This window comes from Alligator sinensis, unplaced genomic scaffold (assembly GCF_000455745.1).
Source record: "Alligator sinensis unplaced genomic scaffold, ASM45574v1 scaffold38_2, whole genome shotgun sequence".
NCBI classification, from domain to species: Eukaryota; Metazoa; Chordata; order Crocodylia; family Alligatoridae; genus Alligator; species Alligator sinensis.
The window spans coordinates 974,924-998,708 of NW_005842350.1; the positions used below are offsets into that span (position 1 = coordinate 974,924).

At 39.0% G+C, this 23,785-nt stretch overlaps 1 protein-coding gene across 1 annotated transcript; it reads left to right on the top strand.

The window, feature by feature from the left end:
• The first annotated feature begins 367 nt into the window (after positions 1 to 367).
• On the top strand, positions 368 to 21,238 carry HDAC2 (histone deacetylase 2). The gene is made up of 12 exons (XM_025210465.1): positions 368 to 475; positions 1,060 to 1,177; positions 3,207 to 3,345; positions 5,196 to 5,337; positions 9,297 to 9,389; positions 9,475 to 9,583; positions 10,922 to 11,062; positions 14,353 to 14,461; positions 18,261 to 18,391; positions 19,406 to 19,561; positions 20,561 to 20,618; positions 20,859 to 21,238. The coding sequence occupies exons 1-12, from the start codon at positions 401 to 403 to the stop codon at positions 20,887 to 20,889; spliced, it is 1,302 nt and encodes a 433-aa protein (XP_025066250.1). The 5' UTR covers positions 368 to 400; the 3' UTR covers positions 20,890 to 21,238.
• Positions 21,239 to 23,785: the final 2,547 nt, after the last annotated feature.

The following is a 23,785-nucleotide window of genomic DNA, read 5'->3' on the forward strand; positions in this document are numbered from 1 at the left end:
ATTGTGGGAGTGGTTGCTGTTGGTGATAGATATTTTAAAGATCAGTGTCCCTTGCCTAGTCTCTGACCTGTCCTTTTCTGGTGCTGTGGTTGGCACCAGTAGTATCATGTTGTGAAAATGTCTCTGTTAAGCAGTAAACTCTTGCTGATTATAATTAATTCATTAATCTGGTCAGACTTGCAAACACAAATAACCCCTCCAAAATCTAGTTGTAGAAATTCTTAAAGCTTAACCTTTTTGCATCCATTCTTCCTGTGCAAGTTCTCAGGTCAAAGAGTTAACCAAAAAGGAAGGGGAATGCCGTGAAAAGTAGTTCTGCAGTAGCAGCAAAATGTAATCGTCCACTTGCTTTCCATTTGTAGGTGATATTGGAAACTATTATTATGGCCAGGGCCATCCCATGAAACCTCATCGGATCCGTATGACCCACAACTTGTTGCTAAACTATGGCTTGTACAGAAAAATGGAAATTTATGTGAGTATAAACAGAAGCATAAGCATTAAATGTAATTAAACTGTTTTTAAAGGAAGCAGCAAATCTGAGTGTTTTTCCTCAAGTAAAAAATGGAAATACTTTGAAAGTGTTGCAGCTTTAATACAACTTTGACTTCCTCATCCCTGCATTTGGGTTACATTATTGTTCTTTCTTTCCTGATGCATTAAAATGAAATTTAAACTTTGTAACATACAGGGCCACAGCTTGCTATCTGTAGATGAAGCAAAATTAAGTCCATAATACATTTGTGGTGTCCCATTCTCTGCCCGCCCCCTCCCCCCCACATAACATTTGACTTTTTGTTCATTGTTCTGCTATCATTAATCATACTGATAAAAAAATATATGGACAATTGCATTAAAAATATTTTGGTGTTTTTATTGACAGTTGCTGCCCCTCTTATCCCCCTTGATTCTTTTTCACTATCTACTAATAATTGCTGTAGGTTGATCAGTTACAATACACATTGTATCTGACTTGAATAAATTTGTTAAAGATGGAATTTGTCACAAAATTCTGGTGTTTATTAGAATAAAACCCATTTTAATTATTTTTGTTACCAGCGACCTCATAAAGCTACAGCTGAAGAAATGACCAAGTACCACAGTGATGAATACATTAAATTTCTTCGATCAATAAGACCAGACAATATGTCTGAATATAGCAAGCAGATGCAGAGATGTAAGTCTTAGCGTTGGGATAAATTTGTGTTTGTATGCTCTTGTTCTAGATCCCTCTGGGTTGAAATGGAAGCTAAGTGATGTAGGACCCATTGCATGTGGGTAAATTCAATTCCCCAAGTTTTTCACTTCTTGATTACCTGTGTTCAAAGGCAACATCTTGAAAGAGAAATGGTACTTCCTGTTCCTTAGAGTTGCAGTTCCTGGGCAGTTCGGATGCTTTCACCTGGTATCTCTAGTATCACAGATATACAAGCAGCCTCTAGACCAGTGGTTCTTAACCTTTTTGGACTCAAAGCACCTCTCAAACTTTTGTGAATTGAGTGGCACTCAGTTTCCAAAATTAACTTGTATATTGCAGTGTTTGTTTATCACCTTGCAGAGGTGCTGGGCAGTGGGGGATTGGCCAAGCAGGGACAAGTGGTTGAGCATTACAGTTCTAGTCGCTTGCACTTTTTAAGCTGATATAGACATTTTTCCTAATTCTTTGGGAAATGTCTGCTCTCCACTGTTCGCAATTACCAGTAGTTGTTACCTTGTTGCTCAGAGTGCCTTGCCTCTAAGAGCAGCCTTGAAATGGGTAGAGCGCAGTCAGTTTCAGAGTTGCTAATAAGACAGGAGCTAAAATGGGCCTTTGTGTGGCTTGGAACACATCACACAAGGAAAGAAGTAGTAAAATCTTTTAGTTGAAATAAGCTTAGGTAGACAGAGGCTTGAAGCTAGGGAATAGAAAGTGGGGGGAGGGGGGCATCTTAAAGGGCTTAGCAATTATTTGTTCCTCTCCCTTTTATCAGGCAACTTAACACTTTTTAGAACCTAGCATTTTGAATTGCAGTTTAGAAAGCTATTTAGAATCTTTCATTTTAATTGGTGTTATAAATAAATTCAGTATTCTGCATTTATGTGCATATACATTCCTAGTTCACTTAACTGCATAACAATACCAGTCCCAATTTTTTGTAATAAACATCTGTTATCTGCGCTTCAGTTAAAGGGAAAAATATAGCATCTTTCAGCCCCCACCATCTACTTTATAATGCAGTTGTACTCTGTTTAATGATTAGTTTTAGAAACTGAAGAGGAAGCAGCAGTCCAAGGGTTAAAATTGACAGAGCCAGTCAGTTTGTGGACTACTAATACCACAACACTGACAGTGTTGTGTATTTAATGAGTTTTGCTTAAACTAAGTTCAGATAAGTACACAGCCATTTCAAAGCCAACTTCAAGTACTTATTACAGGATACTCCATTTTGTACAAGTTTCTGCAGACATTCTGGATCTTTATACTTAAACTGATTTCCAGACTGCTACAGCTGCTCATATATTTAATCTTTTGGAACCAAGGCCTGTCAACTCCTGTGGAAAACTGAACAAAAACAAACCACCTGTGTTTTGGCTACAGTTTGAGCAGCCTTATAGAAATTGTCTACCTATAGTTTCATTTGGTTTCTCGAAAGTGTGTTGACTCTGTAAATGCCAGGTTTTGGTACAATGTAATTTTGAACCATTAAATACCTAAACATTTTAAGTGTTTATAAAATATTAATTGAATTTGAACTTGTTGACAGTACCACCAGTTAAATTTGAATCTCCATGAGGAATAAATGTGTGTGTAAGAACTTTGTGCCTTACAACTGTGATCTTGAAAACTAACAGCACTTTTCCTAAACAGTTAATGTTGGAGAAGATTGTCCTGTGTTTGATGGACTGTTTGAGTTCTGCCAGTTGTCAACAGGAGGCTCTGTTGGTAAGTACATTCTGTATATGAATGTACTTTTTAGATTTCTGAGATTTTGACCATGTTAATATGGCAGTAGTATTTAAAACCTAGGCAGCAAGATCATATATGAAATATAATCCATTAGGTAGTTTTGAGTTGAATGCCTAGTGTGATTTGCAGTCTTAAAAGGTAAGAGTGCAGGTTCATTCTGGATGTTATAAAGAAATAACTTTTAACAGAATGAATTATCGGTTATTCTTAAACACTTTTGGAGATTTTAACTAGTTTTCCTATTTGTTTGTTTGTTTAGCTGGGGCGGTCAAATTAAATAGACAACAGACTGACATGGCTGTTAATTGGGCTGGAGGACTTCATCATGCAAAGAAGTCAGAGGCATCTGGTTTCTGTTACGTCAATGATATTGTGCTTGCTATCCTTGAATTACTGAAGTAAGTTTATTGTAAGAGTCAGAGTATAACTTAACTGCATAAAAATGTCAGAAAACTTGGGGTTAAAAAGTTATAAAGTGGCTGTGGATAATGTACAATGCTTAAAATGTCCTGGTGATATATTTAAACTTATTCGTGGTCAATTTTCATAGTATGTGTTGAACCAGCACAACATGAATAAAAATCTTTCCCCGGTTGGCATTACTGCAGAAATTCTAACTAAACTATGTACAAGCAAGGAAGATTAAATATTCAAGTCATGGCTAAATTTGGCCGTTAAAGACTGTAAGGATACCTGCCAGTCCTCTAAAGGGAATCTACCTTTCAATTTTATATTGACCAGATTAAAGAAATTAATTAAAAAAAATAAGTCTAAAGTGTGACCATAAAGTTCTCTGCCTACCTGCTTTCATTATTTTCATTGGGAATTTGTTGAGGAAGTATGACAGCAATGTCCCAACACTTCATCAAGCCTTCTGTTTCTCGGCGCACACTTGTCTGCTTTCTCTTCAGTTTCAAGTTTGGTGCCACTTTTGTTGGTAGAGACTCTCAGAGAAAATGCGTGTGAACAATCCTAGAGCACTGTATGTAATATAATCAACCATAGATAAGTGACCTGTTTGTGTAAGTGAAGTTGACTTCTCCAGTACAAGCATCACCACCAGTGGTACGTGATTGTCTGTTTCATTAACTCTGATGACTCTAGTCCCTAATCAAATAGAAGCAGATTGGAAGAGTCTTAATGTTAGAAAGACCAGCAGCAAAGAGCAATATATATCAGGATTTAAATCTCCCATCTTACCAAATTCTTCAATGCATCAAAGGAAGTGACTTTGCAACTCAGCCAGAGAAAATAGCCAATGACTCCAATTTCATTGTATGTAAATGAGCAAAGCAGAAGAAAATTCCAAGAGCAAAGGACTCTTTACTACTTTTAAGAATTCTATTCTGTTTCATGTACTAATTACATAGCTGTATTTAAAAACATTTTCTTTCTTTTGAAAACATTATGTCCAAAAACAATACCTGGGTGTACTATATCAATTTATAAAAAGCTTTAGTGAATGGCTTCTGGGACTTCATTTTTCTGTATCAGTATACAAATTGATGCTCCCTGAAGTTGACAGGCTTTATTTTCAGAGGGCCTTCTGGGTCTTTGAATTTTGTAAAGTTTCAGATAAGTGTCATATAATCCCTTTCATAAACTGATATGAAATGCATTAGCACATACTAGTAGAATATTATTCTAATGCATTAACAAATAAAATGGACTTGGAAGTAGAAATTTGGTTATTTTTGCAAATTTTGCAGATTGGGAGATGGGCAAGCAAGTGAAAATTGGGAGTTCACAGGAACTATCTTTTGATTCAGCCCTTTGGCATGGGCATAATGTTCTTTGTATTCTGTAAGAGTTTTTCACACGCAAGTAAATTTTACAATAGCAAGCTTTAATGGCTGTTGAAGAGACTGAAATAAAATGTTGCCAGAATGAACAAAAACAGATCTTGATGTTGAAAATAATGGATGAGCTCCAGTAGATCTGAATAAGTAAGATTAGGGGAGTCATTTGAGCATGTTGGGGATTATGGGGAGAGCTTGGGTGTTTAAAGAGGGAATCAGTTTGTTAAGGATCAGTAATTGTGTTAAATTGTCTTTTCTTGTTTTAGTTGGGTATAGTAACTTCATAGTCCTTTTTCATAATTTAGAAAATTATGATTTCATTTCTTGTACTACATTTTTGTTCAAACTTTAAATGTCTGTATATCAGACTTAACCTGAATCATGATACCACTTTCTTTTCTACCTTTTTTGGGAAATGTGATTTTTTTTTTTTTTTTTTTTTTTCCTAGATACCACCAAAGAGTGTTATACATTGATATTGATATCCATCATGGTGATGGTGTTGAAGAAGCATTTTATACAACAGATCGTGTTATGACAGTGTCATTCCATAAGTATGGTGAATATTTTCCTGGCACAGGGGACTTAAGGGTAAGGTTAGACATGAATTTGTTATTCAGATTATCTTTTCACCTTTTTTCCTAGCAGATATCTGCCTTAATGTTTGGTCATAATTACCCCCTTTGATGGTAATAAATACACTGTAATTTGCAGATTTTTTTTTTTTTTTTGCTTCAATCTGTAATTTATACCCTCTGAAAAAGTTTATGGACTCATTGGAATAATCTGTGGAGGTGTTTCAAGCAAATTGATTCATATCACACACAAATTAAGACGTTTCAAGTATGTTAAACTTGGATCGCCCGGGCTTTGGTGGAGTAAGAGGGGGAATTTGTGTTGTAGGGATCTCTTCTGCATTTTCAATCGTATGTATAGAACAAGAAAAATAGTTCTTGTTTGCAAATGATTCATCAGTCCTGAGATTGCGAGTACCTTAATGTATCTGTAAATTTTGACTGTTGCAACCGTTCATAGTTTGGAGCATTGTACAGTAAATATTCACTTACTCCGAAAAGTATCATTTGCAATAGATCACTGATACCCCAGTATGGGTTAATTTAGTAACATTACCATCAAGATAAGCAACTTTGAGAAGTTTAATGTCCCCATGCATTACAGTTAATAGTTTAAAAAAAAAAAAATTGAAGACCTATACACAAGACTATAATGTGAAGGAAAGTACCCTTTTTGATGCCTTTAAACTGCCTCCAGGAAGTCTGTATTTGATACAGTGTCTCCAGTTTTCTCAATATGGAGCTGAGAAGAGGTTGATGATTCACAGAATACTGTAGCAAAGAAAGTGTTAAGTGGTAAGCCAGTAATGAGCAAAATGTCCATCTTACTCTGGCTGAAGGCAGTTACACATTTCTAGCGTTGCTACATTTTCTAAAATCATTCCTAGATTGCTTTGGATTCAGATTAGATACTGTATTTTGTGTGTTAACTTGAGTGGCCACAAGATGGTACTGTTGCTTTGAACAACTAAACCTGGATACTTAATTGGCTTAAACTCGGATTTCTCCTGGAGGGTTGGGTAGTTTGAAACTTTGAGAGCCACAGCCCCATGACAAAACATGAAGTTCCCTACTGGCTATACAGAAGATACTGGAATTAAATTTTAAGGTATCTGAAACACAATAAGACAAGTAGAAAAATGTCTGTCTGTCTGTCTGTCTGTCTGTCTGTCTTATGAGTGTAATAGACTTCAATTTCACATGGTTGTAAAAATGCTTGTAATAGTGTTTTGCAATGAAGTAGAATGCAAATTTCTTATTAGACTGGATAGCTACAGAACACAGAGAAAAGACCTCCAAGTTTTTCATTTCTCAAAAGCTTGTAAACCTGATGGAGCACAAAGGCATGAAAACCCTGTTTTATATTTTTAGTCAAGGTAGGGTTAGAGATACTCATCTCAGGACAGCTTGTAATGGTCTTTGTTTGTGGTCTGTGGGCTCAACTCAGATTTGAAATTTCCTCTTAGTCTTGATATAGCAAGTCTGATTCATAGCCAGTATGGCTGTGGTATCTTCCTTGAAATTAAGCAAGGCCACCTCAGTAGTAAAGTATTTACTCGCTTCTAAGGTAGGGTTCTTTACATATTAAACATGGAGAAAATAAAGCCTTGTCCTAGAATCGAGTATGGGACTGCTTCAGCTGGGAGCTGGGACGAGCGGTGATATCCCAGGCTGATCCGGGTACAGTGGAAGCCCCAGAGATGCTTCTGTCCCACACCGCAGGGATCAGCTGTGGAGGGAGCCCAGCCTGACAAGGGGCAGTGGTGGTGAGGCACAAATTTCTTCCTCCATTACATGAGCCCAGCCCAGCTCCCTTTACCTTCAGCTCCCTGCTGACCAGGAGCAGGTGCTGGAAGATGGAACCAATGCACTATGATTGCCATCCATGGCTAAGTTGGGCACCTTTCACAGCTGCTCCCTGAAGTATCAGGAGAGACTCTGGGACTCTCCCAGCATCCAGATCAGTGTAAGGGGGAGGACAGGTGCCAGGGTTGGGAAAGTGGCAAACAGTTAATAGCTGGGGTAGGGGGTGCAGGCCTGGGAAGCAAGGAACAGGGCCATCTGCCTCCTCCCTTGCTGCTTGCTTCCTCCTGCCTCCCCCCACCCCTCTTACCTTTGCTTTCCCCACCACAGTGGTTGGGGGAGACATGTAGGCTGACCCTCCAACAATTAGATTATGTACGTGAAAAATTATAATGAATTTATAATGTATGTATAGAATCTAATTATTGGGCAGTCATCTTAAATTCAGAGTTGTCTGAGCTGTAGATTTGGATAAATATGGTATAGCTTCTTCCTTCAGTAACCCTCCCCAGCTGGTTCTCGGTCAGAGGCTTTTCTTTGTTTCAGCCATGTCAGCTCCATACCCATTAGATAGTTGTTTTCAGCAACTGCTTGGCCTTCTGTGCCACTTGGAGAATGACAAAATAGACCTTTCTGTTTCATAGCATAACTGGATAAACCAGTTGAGAGATTTTTCTGATGCTAGATGCACCAATGCATTATTCAGTGGTAGCCACTAATTTTAGCTATGTTGTTTCTTTAGCATTTTAACCTATACTAGTATAGGCTTCTGAAAATGTTACTTAGGCATATTTTAGTTTCTGATAATCTTGGGTAGTGCTAATTGAAAAGCAGGTTTGTTTAATAAGAAGGATGGGATTTTTTGTTTTAACATTTGGCTTCAATCCACTTTGGGGTGAAGAAGGGACCCTTCCCCCTTCTCTTTTTTTTTTTTCCCCTCTCTGGGTGGGGAGAGACTTCCACCCCAGAAGAGCCAAGAATTTGAACTGGCATGTCTGATGTCTCTAATTGTATTGTCACTTATAAACTTTAATTTAGACTTTAGGAAATCTTTAATAGTACTTCTCATACTGGGAGGGGAAGAAATAAAGCACATAAACAGCCAGTACTCTGTGCATTCATGTTACAATTTTGGTTCTTTGAGAGAGTCACCACAGGTGATTAATTGTTGTTGTACTGCTAATCAAGGTGCATATTTTAAAAATTTGGAAAAAATACTCTATTTGCCTCTGAAAAATGTCTCTGCACAGCAGCACACTATTTTCCAGTTAATACAATGTTTGGACCTGAATCAAATTTATGAATTCGCAAAATAATAATTGGTCAACTGTAGTAAAGCTGTATGACTTAACATCACTTGAGTGGCAAGAATCTTCTTGCTGCTTAGCGTTTTCAGATTTATCAGTAGGCTGCTTGTATAGGTTGATAAGCTTAGTACCTTTTTTGTGAAAAGCCTATGTTTTTTGGGAGGAAACAGAAGCATCTTTTTTTCTCGTTGCATACATTTGTCACTTAATGGATTGTTATGGCATATTTCTACATGAATGGTTTATTTTTAAGGGCTTCATTGTTACTTCATATGTCAGCCAATATAGGGAGGAGGAATTACTATCCATATGGCTGGTTACCCCTTCCTAAGGATAATATGCAAGTACAGTTTCCTATTTTAAAAGCCTTCACTTCTATGGGGAAGCCTAAAAATGGTTTCTATTTAATAACTTTTCTCTAATCCAGCAGTATCTGTTTTCCACAGAAGTTCCTCACCTGGAGGTTATGGGGAGGCATGTGATTTCCAAGGACCTCTTAAACTTTGATCTTTTATGTAGCATCACAAACATGCATGCCCACCTGGTCTTCCCAAATATCTTTCTTGTTTTTGATTGATTTTTTGGTGTACTGAAATGATTCATAGTAATATTTTCTCTTAAAATATTTAAATTTAAAAAAATCAAATGTATTGGAGGTCTGTACTTTCTTCTGTGAGTAGCCGTTGGCCTAGTTTTCAAAATGATCTTGTGGACCAATGGGAAATTAAGTGAGCTGCCTTTTTTTTTCCTTGTCTTGAGTAATGGGACAAGCCACTATAGCAGTCTTAAGTTGGTGTGCTGTTTGCTGTAGTTCTGGGAAATATTTTCTGTTTTATAATAACGTAGTTGTCAATTTTACTTGTAGGACATTGGTGCTGGCAAAGGCAAGTACTATGCTGTCAATTTTCCAATGAGGGATGGCATAGATGATGAATCATATGGGCAGATATTCAAACCAGTGAGTATTGTCTAAATCCTGCTCCAGATGGTTGGTTAGCAGCTGTGTGGCTGAGTTCAAGACTTGGGGTTTTTTTTGTTTATAGATTATATCCAAGGTGATGGAGATGTACCAGCCCAGTGCCGTGGTATTGCAGTGTGGAGCAGATTCCTTGTCTGGTGATAGGTTGGGATGTTTTAATCTTACTGTTAAAGGTAAGCAATAGTGAACGTGCTCAAGGATTCACGGTAATGTTATGATGACTCTAATTCATGGAGTTAAACTTTTATTAGGGAGGAAAGGAGTTTCCATCCCCCCAAATTATCGAATAATGATTTGTGACGCCTGAAGTTTTAGAATGTGGGGTAATAGTTGCAATCTTGAGCTGAATTTAATATACATGGAGTAAAACAGGTCACTTTGATAGGGTTCTGTATACAATGCTGAACATTAAGCTAGCTGTATCCTTGAATTGTTGCAGTACTGAACTGAATAGTAAGCTAAGGTATATGTCCACATTTGGTCACATTGTCAAATTTTCCAGAACACCACTGGTTTTTGTTTCTGTATTTTTATGGGTGAGTGTTTAATGCTTTTTTTTCCACAAGCAAGCTTCCATGTTAGTACTAGCAAAAATGAGAGGAGGTAACTTCTAAAGTTTGCTAAATTCTCCGAATTTAAAAAGAACATGGGAAAGTTAAACAAGACCAGCACTTCATTGTTTTAAGAACTGCTGCGATACACTTAGCAAAATTAACAACTCAGTTAACATTTTCTTTAACATAATGGTTCTCATAAAGGATCTTCTCAACAATGTGACTTAAAGTAAGAGCATCGTTTTAAGACTAGATAAATCAGTGTTGTGTTATTTGACTTAGTGTCTAACCAGCTGGGTGGGTTTAAGCAAGTTGTTTTATGTCTACATACCTTACTTTTACCATATATAAAATGGAAACAGTGCTGTTCTGCTTTGTAAAGCAGTTTGAGATAGGTGATGAAAAGTGCTGTATAATAGCGGTCCTCAAAATGTGCTGTGAGTTTGAAATAACTAGAGGCTGGACCACTTTGCACCATGCCTATGGCTAGATCCCTCTAGGTGTGGATTCCTTAGTCTCAGCTGAGTCCTAGAGTATAAGTTACTGTAGTATATGTTAGGACCAGAACAGAACTAGAAAGGCTCATAGAACTGCAGCTTTGTCCTTTGACCCCTCCCCTCTTCATGCTGAGCTGAAAATCTGCCTTAGTTTCGTCATTTCCATGTTTTTTGAGAAGACATAAGTTTTAGGGCTGGTGATGCAAAAAAGGAGGATGGCTTAAGGAGTCTGAAAGAAGAGCTAAGGTAGAAATACTGAGCCTGTATTTGGTCTGTTTTGCACTTGCCAGGCTTAACATCATCTTTGGTTCAGCTGTGCTTAGTTCAGTGAAGAGCTAAATATTGTTCTGCCAAGGTTCAATTTTACCACTTTTATTAGATGCATGTAACTTACTAATAAGCAGCTAAGTTTTTCCTGTTCCCGTTGCATGATTTACATTTTTTGTGGGTTTTTTGACAGGTCACGCTAAATGTGTGGAAGTTGTAAAGACCTTTAACTTGCCATTGCTGATGCTAGGAGGAGGTGGCTACACTATTCGTAATGTTGCTCGATGTTGGACGTATGAAACTGCAGTTGCCTTAGATTGTGAAATTCCCAATGGTAAACATTAATTCTGAAAAGTATTCTTCTTTTTCAAATGTCTTGATAATGCTTCTCTTCTTTTCTGTTGTATTGTTTTTGGAATCAAACTAACTTTCTTAATATTTATCCAGTTCAGGTTGAAATGGGTAGCAATAAACTAGATTTTAAAACAGCAGTATTCCAATTCTGTTATGCAGAAGATGTTTTTCCAGTGCCTAGAATCCAGCATCTCTTAAGATACCGTGCTGCTTTGTTTAATCATTTTGACCTTGGCTGCAATAAGGTGTTAATAAATGCGCTGCTTTTCGCTTTTAGAAATTTAATATAATTTTTTTACCTAAAAAAGCCTCCCTAAAAACTTCTCCTTTGCCACTTTTACCTTGTGTCCACTCCTTGTCTACAGTGTTGCTACTGTTTTAGGCACTTGTACTATGGTGATAATCATAGTACTAAAACCCTACGAGCAACGCTCCAGAAATTTCTGTAATCTTGAATTGTGAGCTAATGCTGTATTCGTTTGAATATAAAACTTACTTTTTAGAACAGAAAAGTTCTAAAATGGCATGAATCTTAAATTCAGTGTTTTTATTCTGTTTTGCTTTAAAAAAAATTCTTACATGCACCATAGATTTGTCTTTTGATCTTTTATATTTGTCTTGAATTGGGAGCCAGAAGGTTTAGGGTGTCATATGTTCAAAGCAGCATGGTATCTTTCTGATTGCTTTTGAAAGGACTTACAGTGAAACATCAATCAGTTGTTGGCTTGGTTGTTTGCTCTCTCCAATTTAGTTTTGGAAGGCTTTGCCAATTCCAAAATTCTGCTTACTCTACACACTTTGTCCTAGGTTTTCATTACTGCTCTTCGACTTCAGTGCTAGTACTTTAAACTTAGTTATTGCTGCGAACAAATCCTGGCTCACTCTCCTTAGAAACTTCATAATTTTGTATTCGCTCTTCTCTGTGCTTTCTTTTTTGATTTTGCCAGCATTTGAAGAAATAAAGGAACATAACATTGTGTACATATAGTTGAGGTTGTGCACCAGTTAAGGTGCACTTGGTGCACATTACCTTGCTCTTGTCAACGTTTGAAGTTCATTTGTCATTTTTTGCCCACTCACTTAACTTGGTCAGATCTTTCTTTCCTCTCCATCAACTTGGGACTTTACTGCAATACCTCGGTATTCTCTACAAATTTTGAGATTTTACTATGCACCCCCATTTCCAAATTATTGGTGAAAATGTTGGACAAAATTTGGACTCCACTCTTGACCCCCCATTCCTGAAAAGTGACCATATAGTTTGCTGCCCTACCCCTTGCTGATTATCTTTTAGCAGCTCTCAGTCCATGAAAATACCTTACCACCAATCCCATGGAAGTCTAGTTTTTTGGTGAGGAACATTGTCAAAAGTCTTTTGAAATTCCAAATATATTATGTCAAGTGGATTCTCCTTATCCACATGCTTGTTAACACCCTGAAAGAACCCTAGCTGATTGGTGAGGCAGGATTTTAAAAACCATGCTGACTCTTCCTCAGCAGATCCTATTTGTCCATGTAACTACTGATTTTATTCTTCACTATAGATTCTACCAACTTGCCAGGGATGGAAATGAGACTCACTGGACTGGTTCCCAGGATCACTTCTGGAGCCCTTTTTGTAGATGGGAATTATGTTGGCAACCCACCAGGCCTCTGGTACAGAAGCCATTTGTAGGTTGTATAGGTTACATATTGTTGCCACTGCCAATAGTTATGCACTTTCACTTTTTGAGTTCCTTCAGAACTCTTTGGTGAATACCATCCACTCCTGGGGCCTTATTAGTATTTAGTTTATCAGTTCTTCTGTTGTCACTTCAGTGTGATCTAACTCTTCAGATCTATCTGTTAGGAAAAATTGCTCTGGCAAGGGAATTCCTCCACTTATTTTCTGTAGTAAACACTGAAACAAAGAATTTGTTCAGCCTCCCTACTGTGGCCTTATCTCCATTCATCAAATGGGTCCCACCAGTTTCTTTAGCTGGCTTCCTTCTTGTGATGTATTTGAAAGTTTTTATGGTTAACTGTAGCATTTTTTGCTAGCTGTTTCTCATTCTTTTTGGCCTTCTTATTTCACTTTTATGCTTGACCTGCTAACATTTGTGAGCTTTCCTGTTTTCCTCATTTGGGACATACCTTTTTTTTTTTAAGGCTGCCTTTTTGCCTTGAATGGCCTCCTTAACTCTATTATTAAAACATGCCAGAGTTTTGTTGGACCATATGGTACCCTTTTTGATTTATAATACTGAGGAACTTCAGGCAAATCCTTCAGGTTCATTGGCATAAATCAGAGGAATGTTGGGCCCTGTCTTGTGGATGTGTCAACGTCAGAAAAATCTCCCAATCTGAGTTGTCAGTTGCATGGTATTGGTAAATGGCTTCCAAGCTGCCTGCAGGCCTTTTACATTTTTGAATATTTCTTTAGACTGTTAATTAACTTCCTGACTTTTTTGTTTCATTTTCCTTCCTAAAGTTGGCTCCCTCTAGTTTTTGGTCCCTCTCTCTAGAACACTGAATGCAGTTATGTTGTGGTCGGTATTATAGCGTGGCTGACCAACAGATATGTCTTGAACCAAGTCCTGTGTGTTACTTAGGATTTGGTCTAGAATTGCTTCTCCTCTTGTGGGTTCCAAGATGAGTTCTAGAAAGCAGTTGCTTATCACATTGAAATATTTTATCTCCGTATCTCTCCCTGATGAGGTGTTTACCCAGTCTGTGAGGGTAGCTGAAGTCTCCTGTTATTGCTGCTTGTCCCATTTTAGCACCTTCTCTAATCTCCCTGACTATTTCATAATCACCTTCACCTTCCTGATCAGGTGGTTAATAGCACAGTCCTAGTATTCTCTTTAATACAGTGCAAATTTTCTACCCTCGGGGATTCTGTGGTAGTTTGCCTTTCAGATAAGATTTTTTTGGTGGTACTGTTTATTATCCTGAACGTAGTGTCATTCCTCCACCTGCACATCCTGTTCTGTAATGGTTTGTAATCTATAAGCAGTCATCAGTATTTTGTCTTCTCACGTAATGATGGAAGTTGTAGAAATTTTGACTGATTGTCTTAACATTGCCTCAGCTACAGTATTTCTCTGTTCTCCATTTTATGTCTAAAAAAAATCAAATTTCATTTTCAGTGTGATGTCAATACTACAAGCCTTATATTTTGTGTGTGTGTCAAATGTTTGGCAGTGGCACTTCTTAAAATCTTTCATTAACCTGTGGGTTGTACAGATAAGCTGTTTAAGTAGTTGAAGTATTTTTTTTTCTTTTTAATAGAGTTGCCATACAATGACTACTTTGAGTATTTTGGACCAGACTTCAAGCTGCATATTAGTCCATCAAATATGACTAACCAGAATACACCAGAATATATGGAGAAGATCAAGTAAGTAATTCTCCCCTATCTTGAGTGAGTCATGTAAAGTCCATGTAAAAGTAGCTTTTTGTATACATGCTGTTTTCACATAGGTGGAGATGATAAAGTACACTATAAAGCTCCGCTTATATTTTTTTTCCTCTATTGTAAAAGAAGTCTGCAACTGCATCTGCAGCATCCATAACTAGGAAACACGTTTGAAACCACAGATGCTGTTACAAGATATGTGATAGTTGATAACTGTTCCACTATAAAAAGTTACTTTGCTTCCTGCTCTAATCTGTGCAAGTCTGGACCCTTGAAGAAAGAACCAGTTATTGTTAGGTGTCTTGAACACAAACTCGCACTGCCCCTTTTGTGGCTGCTGCTTTAAATTGGCTGGGCTGCCATAAAGCAGGAAAGGACCCAGGTAGTGGTGCATGGGCTTCGCTGCTGATTCCTTACTTCTGTAACTCCCCAGTAGGTAAATACACCACGCTTCCCAGAGTTCAAACATTGAAGAGTCTCAAAGCTTAGGGCAGGGTAGGCAACATTTTTTGACCAGAGTGCTCAAAAACACCATAATGCCTACCTCCGAAGGTACCGGAGTGCTGGCATGGCAGAGAAACAAAATGAGGGCAAGGGGTAAATGGCAGGATGCCCTGCTTGTGCCCCTTGCCCCCAACCCAAAGCCTCTGCCCCCCCCAGCCCAGGCTCTGTGGCAGCCAGCAGCTACCCTGGGTCTGGGTAGCTGCTTGAGCCCAGGCTGCTCTGAGCAGGGCTTGCAGCTGCCTGCTGGGAGCAGCCCGGGATCCTGGCTGGCAGCAGCTCTCCAGAGCTGCAGCGGCTGCAACCAGGAGGCTCCAAACAGCTGTGCCGGGATCTGGTACCAGCTCCGCACTGGCGCGAGCAGGCGTGCCTCCCGGCACGGAGGCGATGAGCCTGACGCAGCTGTTTGTAGCCAGCCCAGGCTCTGGGCAGCTGCAGCAGCAGGCTGGCTACAAACAGCTGGGCCGGGCTCATCACCTCCATGCCGGGAATGGGGGAGAGACTGGGGCTGTGCTGCCTCAGGCCCCACCCCCACCGCCCGCTCCAAGGTGTGCCTGCTCACACTGGTGCAGAGCTGGTGCCGGAGCCCGGCGCAGCTGTTTGGAGCCTCCTGGTTGCAGCCGCCGTGGCTCTGGGGAGCTGCTGCCAGCCGGGATCCTGGGCTGCTCCCAGCAGGCAGCTGCAAGCCCTGCTCGGAGCAGCCCGGGCTCTGTCGCTGGCAGCAGCTTCACGGAGCCGGGGCTGGCCACGGCGTGCCAAGCAAAATGGCCTTGCGTGCCATGCTCGGCACACGTGCCAGGGGTTGCCAACCTGTGGCTTAGGGTATATTTCAGCTAGCACGTGTGGTACTTAAAGTAAACCGACATACATTTTTAACGGTTCCTAATTCTGTTGTCTCTTGAAACAGACGGATGCTACCTTGAAAGCTAAGTACTGCTTTCTTTATACTCCCAGTTTAGGGTACAAGGAATAAACAGATTAAAACAAAATAAGAGTAAAATAATGAATATGGTTTCTCCTCCAAAACGTGGAGTGAGTCTATCTGTCTCCATAACACGTTTTCTTTTTCTCTCCAAAATGGCCAGACAGAGACCCATTCTTTTATAACCTCCTGTTCCATTTGTCAAATGACACCCTGTTTACTCATATAAAGTGGTCAGAATTCCTGCCTATTGCTGCCAATTTGCTTAGTTTACCACTTCATGGCTCAAACTGATTTGCCCTGGGATTCTTAATTTGTTCTTTGTTAAACTTTGATTCAATACTCCATTGTTAGCCTTTTGTTGTTTCCCTGGATCTATCTGAATATAAGGGTAAAAGATTACTGAGCAGTCTGTTAAAATGAAGATGCATTTAAAGTTCCTAATGTCAGGCAACTTCCCTAAATCATTGTGTGGAGCTATTAATGTAATAAAACATAGCCTTAGCCTGCTTTTATTTAGAGCCTGTTTTTATGATTCTGTTTTTAAAAAGTGAGCATCAACAGTATTAATTTTTTTTCCCCATGACAAACCAGGATAACAGTGTTGAGACAGTGTGCTACTTCATTCATGAGTGTGTGTGGTCTTTGGCACAACTTGGCTGTCAAAGACAAGAATGTCCCAGTATTTGATATTACTTTGAGGGGCATTTTGAGTAAACAGTGTATATTGATCTGGCTATTCTGCAGGTTTTATAATTCTGCTTCATATCTGTTTGAGAATTTCTTACAAGTGGATTGAAATATAAAATAGTAAACCCTTCTAAATAAAGGATAATTGGCAAGCGTTTCTTTGGTGCCTAGGATCTCTATCCCAACACCTAAACCTTTTAGACTTGAGGCACCCCTACATAACTTCTGTGAATCAAGCAGATCCCCTTTTAAAAAAAAATGGATTTATTGCCGTGCTACCTCCTTACAGAAAGGTTAGGTAGTAAGTGCAGGTCAGCAGCCAGGCAGGGGCAAACCTGAGCCTGCACTTACGGCTCCTCTCGCCTCACGGCACCCTTCAGAAAATCTCGGGGCACTCCAGGATGCCCTGGCACTCTGGTTGATAATTGCTGACTTAAACACTCCTTTTTTTTAAGACCCCTCTCAGAGATCCAATTGAGTTGGACTCCATTATGAGAGTTGTGCAGACTTCAAATCCTGGTCCCCCTGATTGTGCTACAGAGTGGCAGAAGGCTAGGATTTTCTGCAAATGGAGTGAATGCAAATGCAGGCAGGAAAAGGCTTTATCACTGGGGAAGGCTTTATCAACTGACTTGAAGTCAGAGCTCTCTTTCTGACCAAACACTTCTAACTAAAGTAAAGAAGGACTGCTTTTATGAAGATGTGATAGTGTAAGAGTGATGTTGTAGTTGTAATGGTCCAGAAATTGTGAGAGGAGCAAGGATTTCTTCGGTGACGCCTTTTATTGGATCCAACTACGTAGTTGTGATAGTCAGACAAGCTTTCAAATGCAAGATATTCTTCCTCAGGTGTGACGTTTACTCTAACAGAGGGAATGTAGAAAACCTGCTTCCTCATTGAGAGAGAACTTCTCTAAAATAATCCCTTTTTCTCTTAAAATGTATTTGTAATTTAAAATCCCTAGTTCCCGTCCCTTTAGAGAATTGAGATCTTAAGTGTCTTTAAAGGGCCTTGAGTCATTTGTAAAGGGCTTATTAGATTTGTATTCCTGGGAAACATTATTTTATGTTAATGGAACTGTAGAAATATCTTTTTTGTAATGCTCATTCATTAATTCAGGTTTTGTGTGCAAGGATTTAAGTATCATTAATATACCTTGGTGAAATTCAGCAATGATTGTACACACCGTTTCCCTTCAGTATATGAAATTAATAAGTATGCATTTTCCCTTTCGAAAGCTAGCTTTTCTGAACCAATTAGTAACTCTAGACATGAGAACTTTCCTTAACCACCTCCCAGATGGCATGGAGGTAAAATGCTGATTCATGATGTAGCATTTACTTCTGAATTTATTCTTTGTTGTATTTTCAAGTGCTAAGAAACTTTCTGGTTGTTTGTTGCAGTTTGCTAGTGGTTTGTATTTATGGTGTCTCTGACCAGCCTCTAATAAGGGAAAAATCTTGCTCCTGGCTCTACAAAGAAAAAGCTCGATTTGCTTTTTAACAATAAGAAAGTTAAAAGAAAAATAAGAAAACATATACTTTTAAAATGGTTATAAGGCTTAATTCACATACTAGTTTTACATTCAAATCAAAATATCAAGAATCTGCAGGAAAGACTACAACTCTATATATTAGAATGATCTTCTATATGTTGTTTCACTTGCAGACAGCGTTTATTTGAGAACTTGCGTATGCTACCTCATGCACCTGGGGTACAGATGCAGGCCATTCCTGAGGATGCCGTTCATGAAGATAGTGGAGATGAGGATGGAGAAGACCCAGACAAACGCATTTCTAGTAGGAAATGTTATCTTTAGTCATAATGGGATATGCTTTCAGAGTAAAGCCTCTTTAAATGTGCTTGTCCAGATCCTCACTCCTGTTTTGGCTGTCTTTTGCTACTCCCAGGGCATAAAGATGGCAGAGAAGCCCCTGTAGACATCCTTTTTATTCCTACATAGGGGAGCATGATGAGAATAGGGTACCCCTGTCACCTGGAAAAGCTCTTGAGCATTTAAATGCGCTTATGCCCATTAAAGGTTCTTTAACCAAAGTTTGAACCACCAGAAAGCTGCTTTGATTTATTTTGCAATCTGGCCTGGCATCTGGTTGGATCGAGGACCAGAAGCCTGGAGGAGGCACCCTTCTGCCTTGTGCATCAAGCGGAGTTAGGTAGGCTGGAATATTTGGCCACAGAAGTCTCCCCAGCACTACCACAGGTATTGTTTGAAGGCTTGTCCCTCCAGAAACAACACTTTAAAGTGAATCAATATAGTTCCTGCAACAAAACAAGATTTACTTTTTCAACATTCTGTGTCTGGGACATTTTATTTTTGATCAGTCTCCCTGAGAGGTGTTAGAGCACTCTTAAGTCACAACAGTAGTTTTTGTTTTTTATAAGTTGAATGGATAAGAGAGGACTGTTCATTTAATCTTCCATGATACTAGTTGTGGTAATTCCACAGCTGCTTCTAGCACCTTTCTCTTCCTGAACTCTTATAATTATAACGCACTTATGCAGTCACTTCCAAATTTTTCAGTACTTGCTTAGCAATGCCAAATAGTTGGTTTTGAGTTTGTCTTGTAAGCTTTTCTTGTTAATTTGTGTTAAAAGAGAACCCAAGAGTATCCCCATATTTGTAGAACAGTTTTCCTCTACCTCTTTTAGAAAACCATCTCTGTGGTAACAAGTTGGTTTTGTTCTTTTCTGTGTTTGCTTAAAACCAGTTTTGTGGTTTTTCCTTTTTGACATACTGTAGTTGAACCACCCTGACGATTACAGGTGTTAATCTTTTAACATTTGAATCCTAGTTCGAGCTTCTGATAAGCGGATAGCCTGTGATGAAGAATTTTCTGATTCTGAAGATGAAGGGGAAGGTGGACGACGAAATGTTGCAGATCATAAGAAAGGAGCAAAGAAAGCCAGAATAGAAGAAGACAAGAAAGAGACAGAAGATAAAAAAGCAGGTAAATGCCTTAATATTGTTTTCACCCTACCATTTCTACCAGCTGAGTGGGAGTTAGTTTAAAGCAGTGATTCCCCACCACCAGACCACGACTTATGCCACTGGCAGGCACATGTGGAGTTAAAGCTGGGCAGTAGGGCAGCCCTGGGAGGGAGGCAGCCAGCTCTGTTTCCCCTGTCCCGCTCCTACCACCATGGCTGTGCCCAGCAAGGTGCTGCCTGTGCACCGGGTACTGGGGCCCATGCTGGGCCAGGCAGGACAGCCCTGCCTGCGGCCTGGAGCTGGGGGATGCAAGTGGGAAAATGCCTGGGAGAGAGGTCGTCTCTGCTGCTTTGTCCTAGGAAAGGCAGCAGAGCCCCTTCTTCCCTGGCAGCCCCATCTGGGTCCCACCAGGCCACCGCCTGCGCAGCCCTGCAGGCTCCCCTGGTGCCTGAACCCAATCTGATTCTTGAATCCTGCTTCTCTTCTCCTCCTCCCCCCCCCCCCCCCCCCCAAAAAAAAAAAATTAAATAAATGTAAGTATTAGATAGTTTGCCTGTCTGCAGTATAAAAAGGTTGGGAACCTCTGGTTTAAAGGGTGTCCTGATGGCAGAGGGGTATGCTCCTTGTACTTGTATACTAGTACAAGGAGTTAAGTCTTCTGCAGTCAGAGTGGAAAAAGAATTAAATTAATCACACACATCTACTTTAGCTTTTTCGCTAGAACTCTTCCTACTGAAAACAGTTTTTCCAGTGAAAATTATTCTGAATACCAAACTTATTGCCCCTGTGTTTTCAAATACTAAGGTCATTCATTTGTATGGTATGGAGGAATAGGGTTCTGGATAGCTGGTACCATCACCCTAAATTCTCTTATTTGCATTTTATTAATCAAAATATAATGTAGGGATCAACAGCTTGTACTTGGTTATATTTATGTAAGTCTTTAAAAATTCTTGACTTTTTTTGAGTCTTGTCAGATATTTCAAACCTGATCTTTTTTTCCCCCTAATTATTTTAGATGTGAAAGAGGAGGATAAATCGAAGGACAGCAGTGGTGAAAAGACAGACACCAAAGGGTAAACCCTAATTAATTTAATGCATAACTTTTTTTCTTCTTTGGAGACCACTCACTAATTTCTACATGCTAATTGTACAAACGCTATTCTCTATTTAGAGGCTGTAAATTAGCATCAGGAGTTGCTAAATAATTTAAAATGTGACAGTGGTAGCTACAATTACATCTTTACAGCAGTTAATCTAAAAGATGCTCTCAAAATGAAATGACTTAACAGTTCATATTTTTGCCTTTTGAACAGAGCAAAATCGGAACAGCTCATCAATCCTTGAATTAAAGATAGCCTCACACCAATTACAGAACATAATGCTAGAATGCGAAAATACTAAAAGAAGAAAAGTTTTCATATTGAGAGAGACTGCTGATTTCATTTTGTACTATTTGGCATGGACCGTATTTATTTTCAAACGGCTTTGTTTTGGTTTCTGGCAAGTTGTATTGTGAGTTTTCTAATTATGAAGCAGAAATTCCTTTCTTCACCATGCTTTATGTAATAGTATTTAAAATGGATGTGAGTTATTATGTTAAATGTCTAAACTGATCTATTAAAGTAATTTGCCTTTCCTGAGCTGATTTTACCTTTTTTGTAATTTTATCTTTATTAAAAAAATTGTACTTTGTTGTCTTTTGTCCATCATTGCATTATATAGAAAGCATCTCCATTTTAGATTAAAGATCACCAAATAGTATATAAAAATGTTTGAGTTGATGGGAAATTTCAGAGTTTTTGTAATAGGATGAACTTGGGGGAGGGGGGGTGAGGGGCAGGGGCTTAATGTACCTGTTTGACTTGCATGTTACATGAACCATTAAAAAAATTATCAGGGATGTAAATGTTTAGTAGCTGCAGCGAAGAATGAAAAAGTGATTAGTGATGTGTGGATAGGTGAAAGTGATATCTGGATGCACAGGGTTATTCTCCTATAGTGGTGCTTGAATTGAAATGAACCCCTGATACCCTAACAGCAGTCAGTCCAGCAGCCTAGTTTAATTGTTCATCATCATTCATCTGTATTACCTCTTTTGGAGCCTTTGAGAATAAGGATCTCTGAAGGACTATGAATTTCATAGCCCATTCTGACCTTTAGAGCTCACAATTAATTGTATCCCTCTTAAAGAAAGTGTCTTCTCCCCTCCTCTCTTCCCCTTCCACTTCCCTTCCCCTGCACTTGAATGATTGGTTAGTAAACTCATACCTGAATTGAAACCCACTTATATAGGTTCTTTTTTTTTCCAATGAAAAACTTGGTTAGGTTGTTTCATGCACCTCTCTCCAAGTATGCTTTGACATCAAGATATCAGTAGTGCACTAGAAGACCACTGTTGTTAAACCTTGCAAAGCAGTGTTAATTTGTGTTGGTCTCTTTTTTTTTTTATACATCATTACTTTTTTTTCATTTCTCCTTTTCGCCTCCAAAGATACTACATTTCAACTTTGTGGTCTAATTCTCATTGACTTATGGTTGAAGCCTTACCACTAGTAAGACTTATTGTATTTATTGTACATTAGGTATCTTTGTATATCTTTTCATTATGCCTTTTCTGGACGGCTTATAGTGAAGGTGGCATCATGAGCATTTTTACTTGCTTTCGCTGCGGAATTTTTGAAGGTAATAGCTACCCTGTGTCTCAGACTGAAGTACAGAAGAAAACTGGTGCAATTTTCACCCCCGTCTTCCTAGCCATTTTTTCAACTTGTTGCACCAAGTGGACAGTTTATATGAACTATTTGGATATTTTGAACCAAACTTCTCAAAAATATTTAAAGGTCTAAAGATGAAAAAAGGCACCTTCTTGAAGATTCCAGGGTAGGTGATTGTACCACCTCTGGAGGGAGTTTATTCCAGAGTCGGAACACCTTAGCTGTGAAGAAGTATTTCCTAGAGTTAAGCCTGAAACAGTCTTCCAGGAGTCTGTGGCCATTACTCCTGGTTTTCTCCAAGGGTGCCCTGGTGAACAGTTGTTCACTGAGCCCTTGATGTATGCCCCGATGTAGCGGTACCTTGTACGGCTTGCTTTGCAAGTCTCTGATTTATACAGATGGCTCTTCTCTGGACTCTCTTAAGTTTTTCCGTGCCTTTGATCAAGTTGCAGGTCTTAATCATGTTGACCACTCTTCTTAATAAACATTTTATGGTGTTAATTTGCTAGCATCGTGCCTGACTGAACAAGGTTATTTTATACTTTCTTTTCTATGCTTTAGCCACAAGATGGCAACTTTCTGTAATTCAAATTCCTCATTGCTTTAGATACCGTGGGAATGAATCTCTCTTAATTGTCCTTTTATAGTAAAATTATTATAAATTATGTCAAGATGTGTGTTAAGTGTCTGCATTAATTTATGGATGACAACTTGACATTTTGCTCCTAGAATCCAAGAAAAAAAGATTTGGTCTTTACTCTGCTTTCCGAGGGAATGCTGTCATAGCATTTTGGTATATCAAGTAGTTTATTTCCCAGGCTGTCTGCTCACTGGGCTTTGGCAGTGCTTGATATCTGAAATATTTCTTCTTTCTTTCCTTAGTTTAGGAAGAAATATTCCTTTGGGGAAGAACTGTGCCTGCATTGCCTGCTCCAAAGTTAAATATGCTAATTTGTAATGCTACGTTTAAGCTTCACTTGCTGCAGAATACATGGATTATTTTGCTTTGTCTATATATATAAAGCTGTGGTTACTGGGCCTTGTGATGCTATATCCAGTCAGCACTTCATCTAAGAAACTACATGAAGCTCAATCATCATTTAAATGTAATGGGTGCCACTTGAGGTTTATAATTCAATTTAATAGGGACACAGATGGTATAATGGTACCTCTTCTGTCTCCTATCTATTGTCTCCTCCCCTCTAACAGCTTATTGAACTTATTGTCTCCCCCGTAGCTGGGCTTATTGTCTCCTCCCCTCTAATAGCACGTGCTCTCCATCCATAGCTGTGACAAGCATTTGGATAGTTTCACTGTTATCTGCTGCTGGTTTAAAATATGCAAATACACGCAATGCTACTATGTGAAGTGACTTCCAGATGCCTTTTCAGATTATTCCTGGACAGTAGTAGAGCAGTGTCTTCACTTCAGGACCCAATTAGCAAACATGATTTTTAATTTGACATGACTTGGTCATTGGTTATTTGTTTGGGGATAAGAGGCTACCAACAAAAGGACCTGCCTGC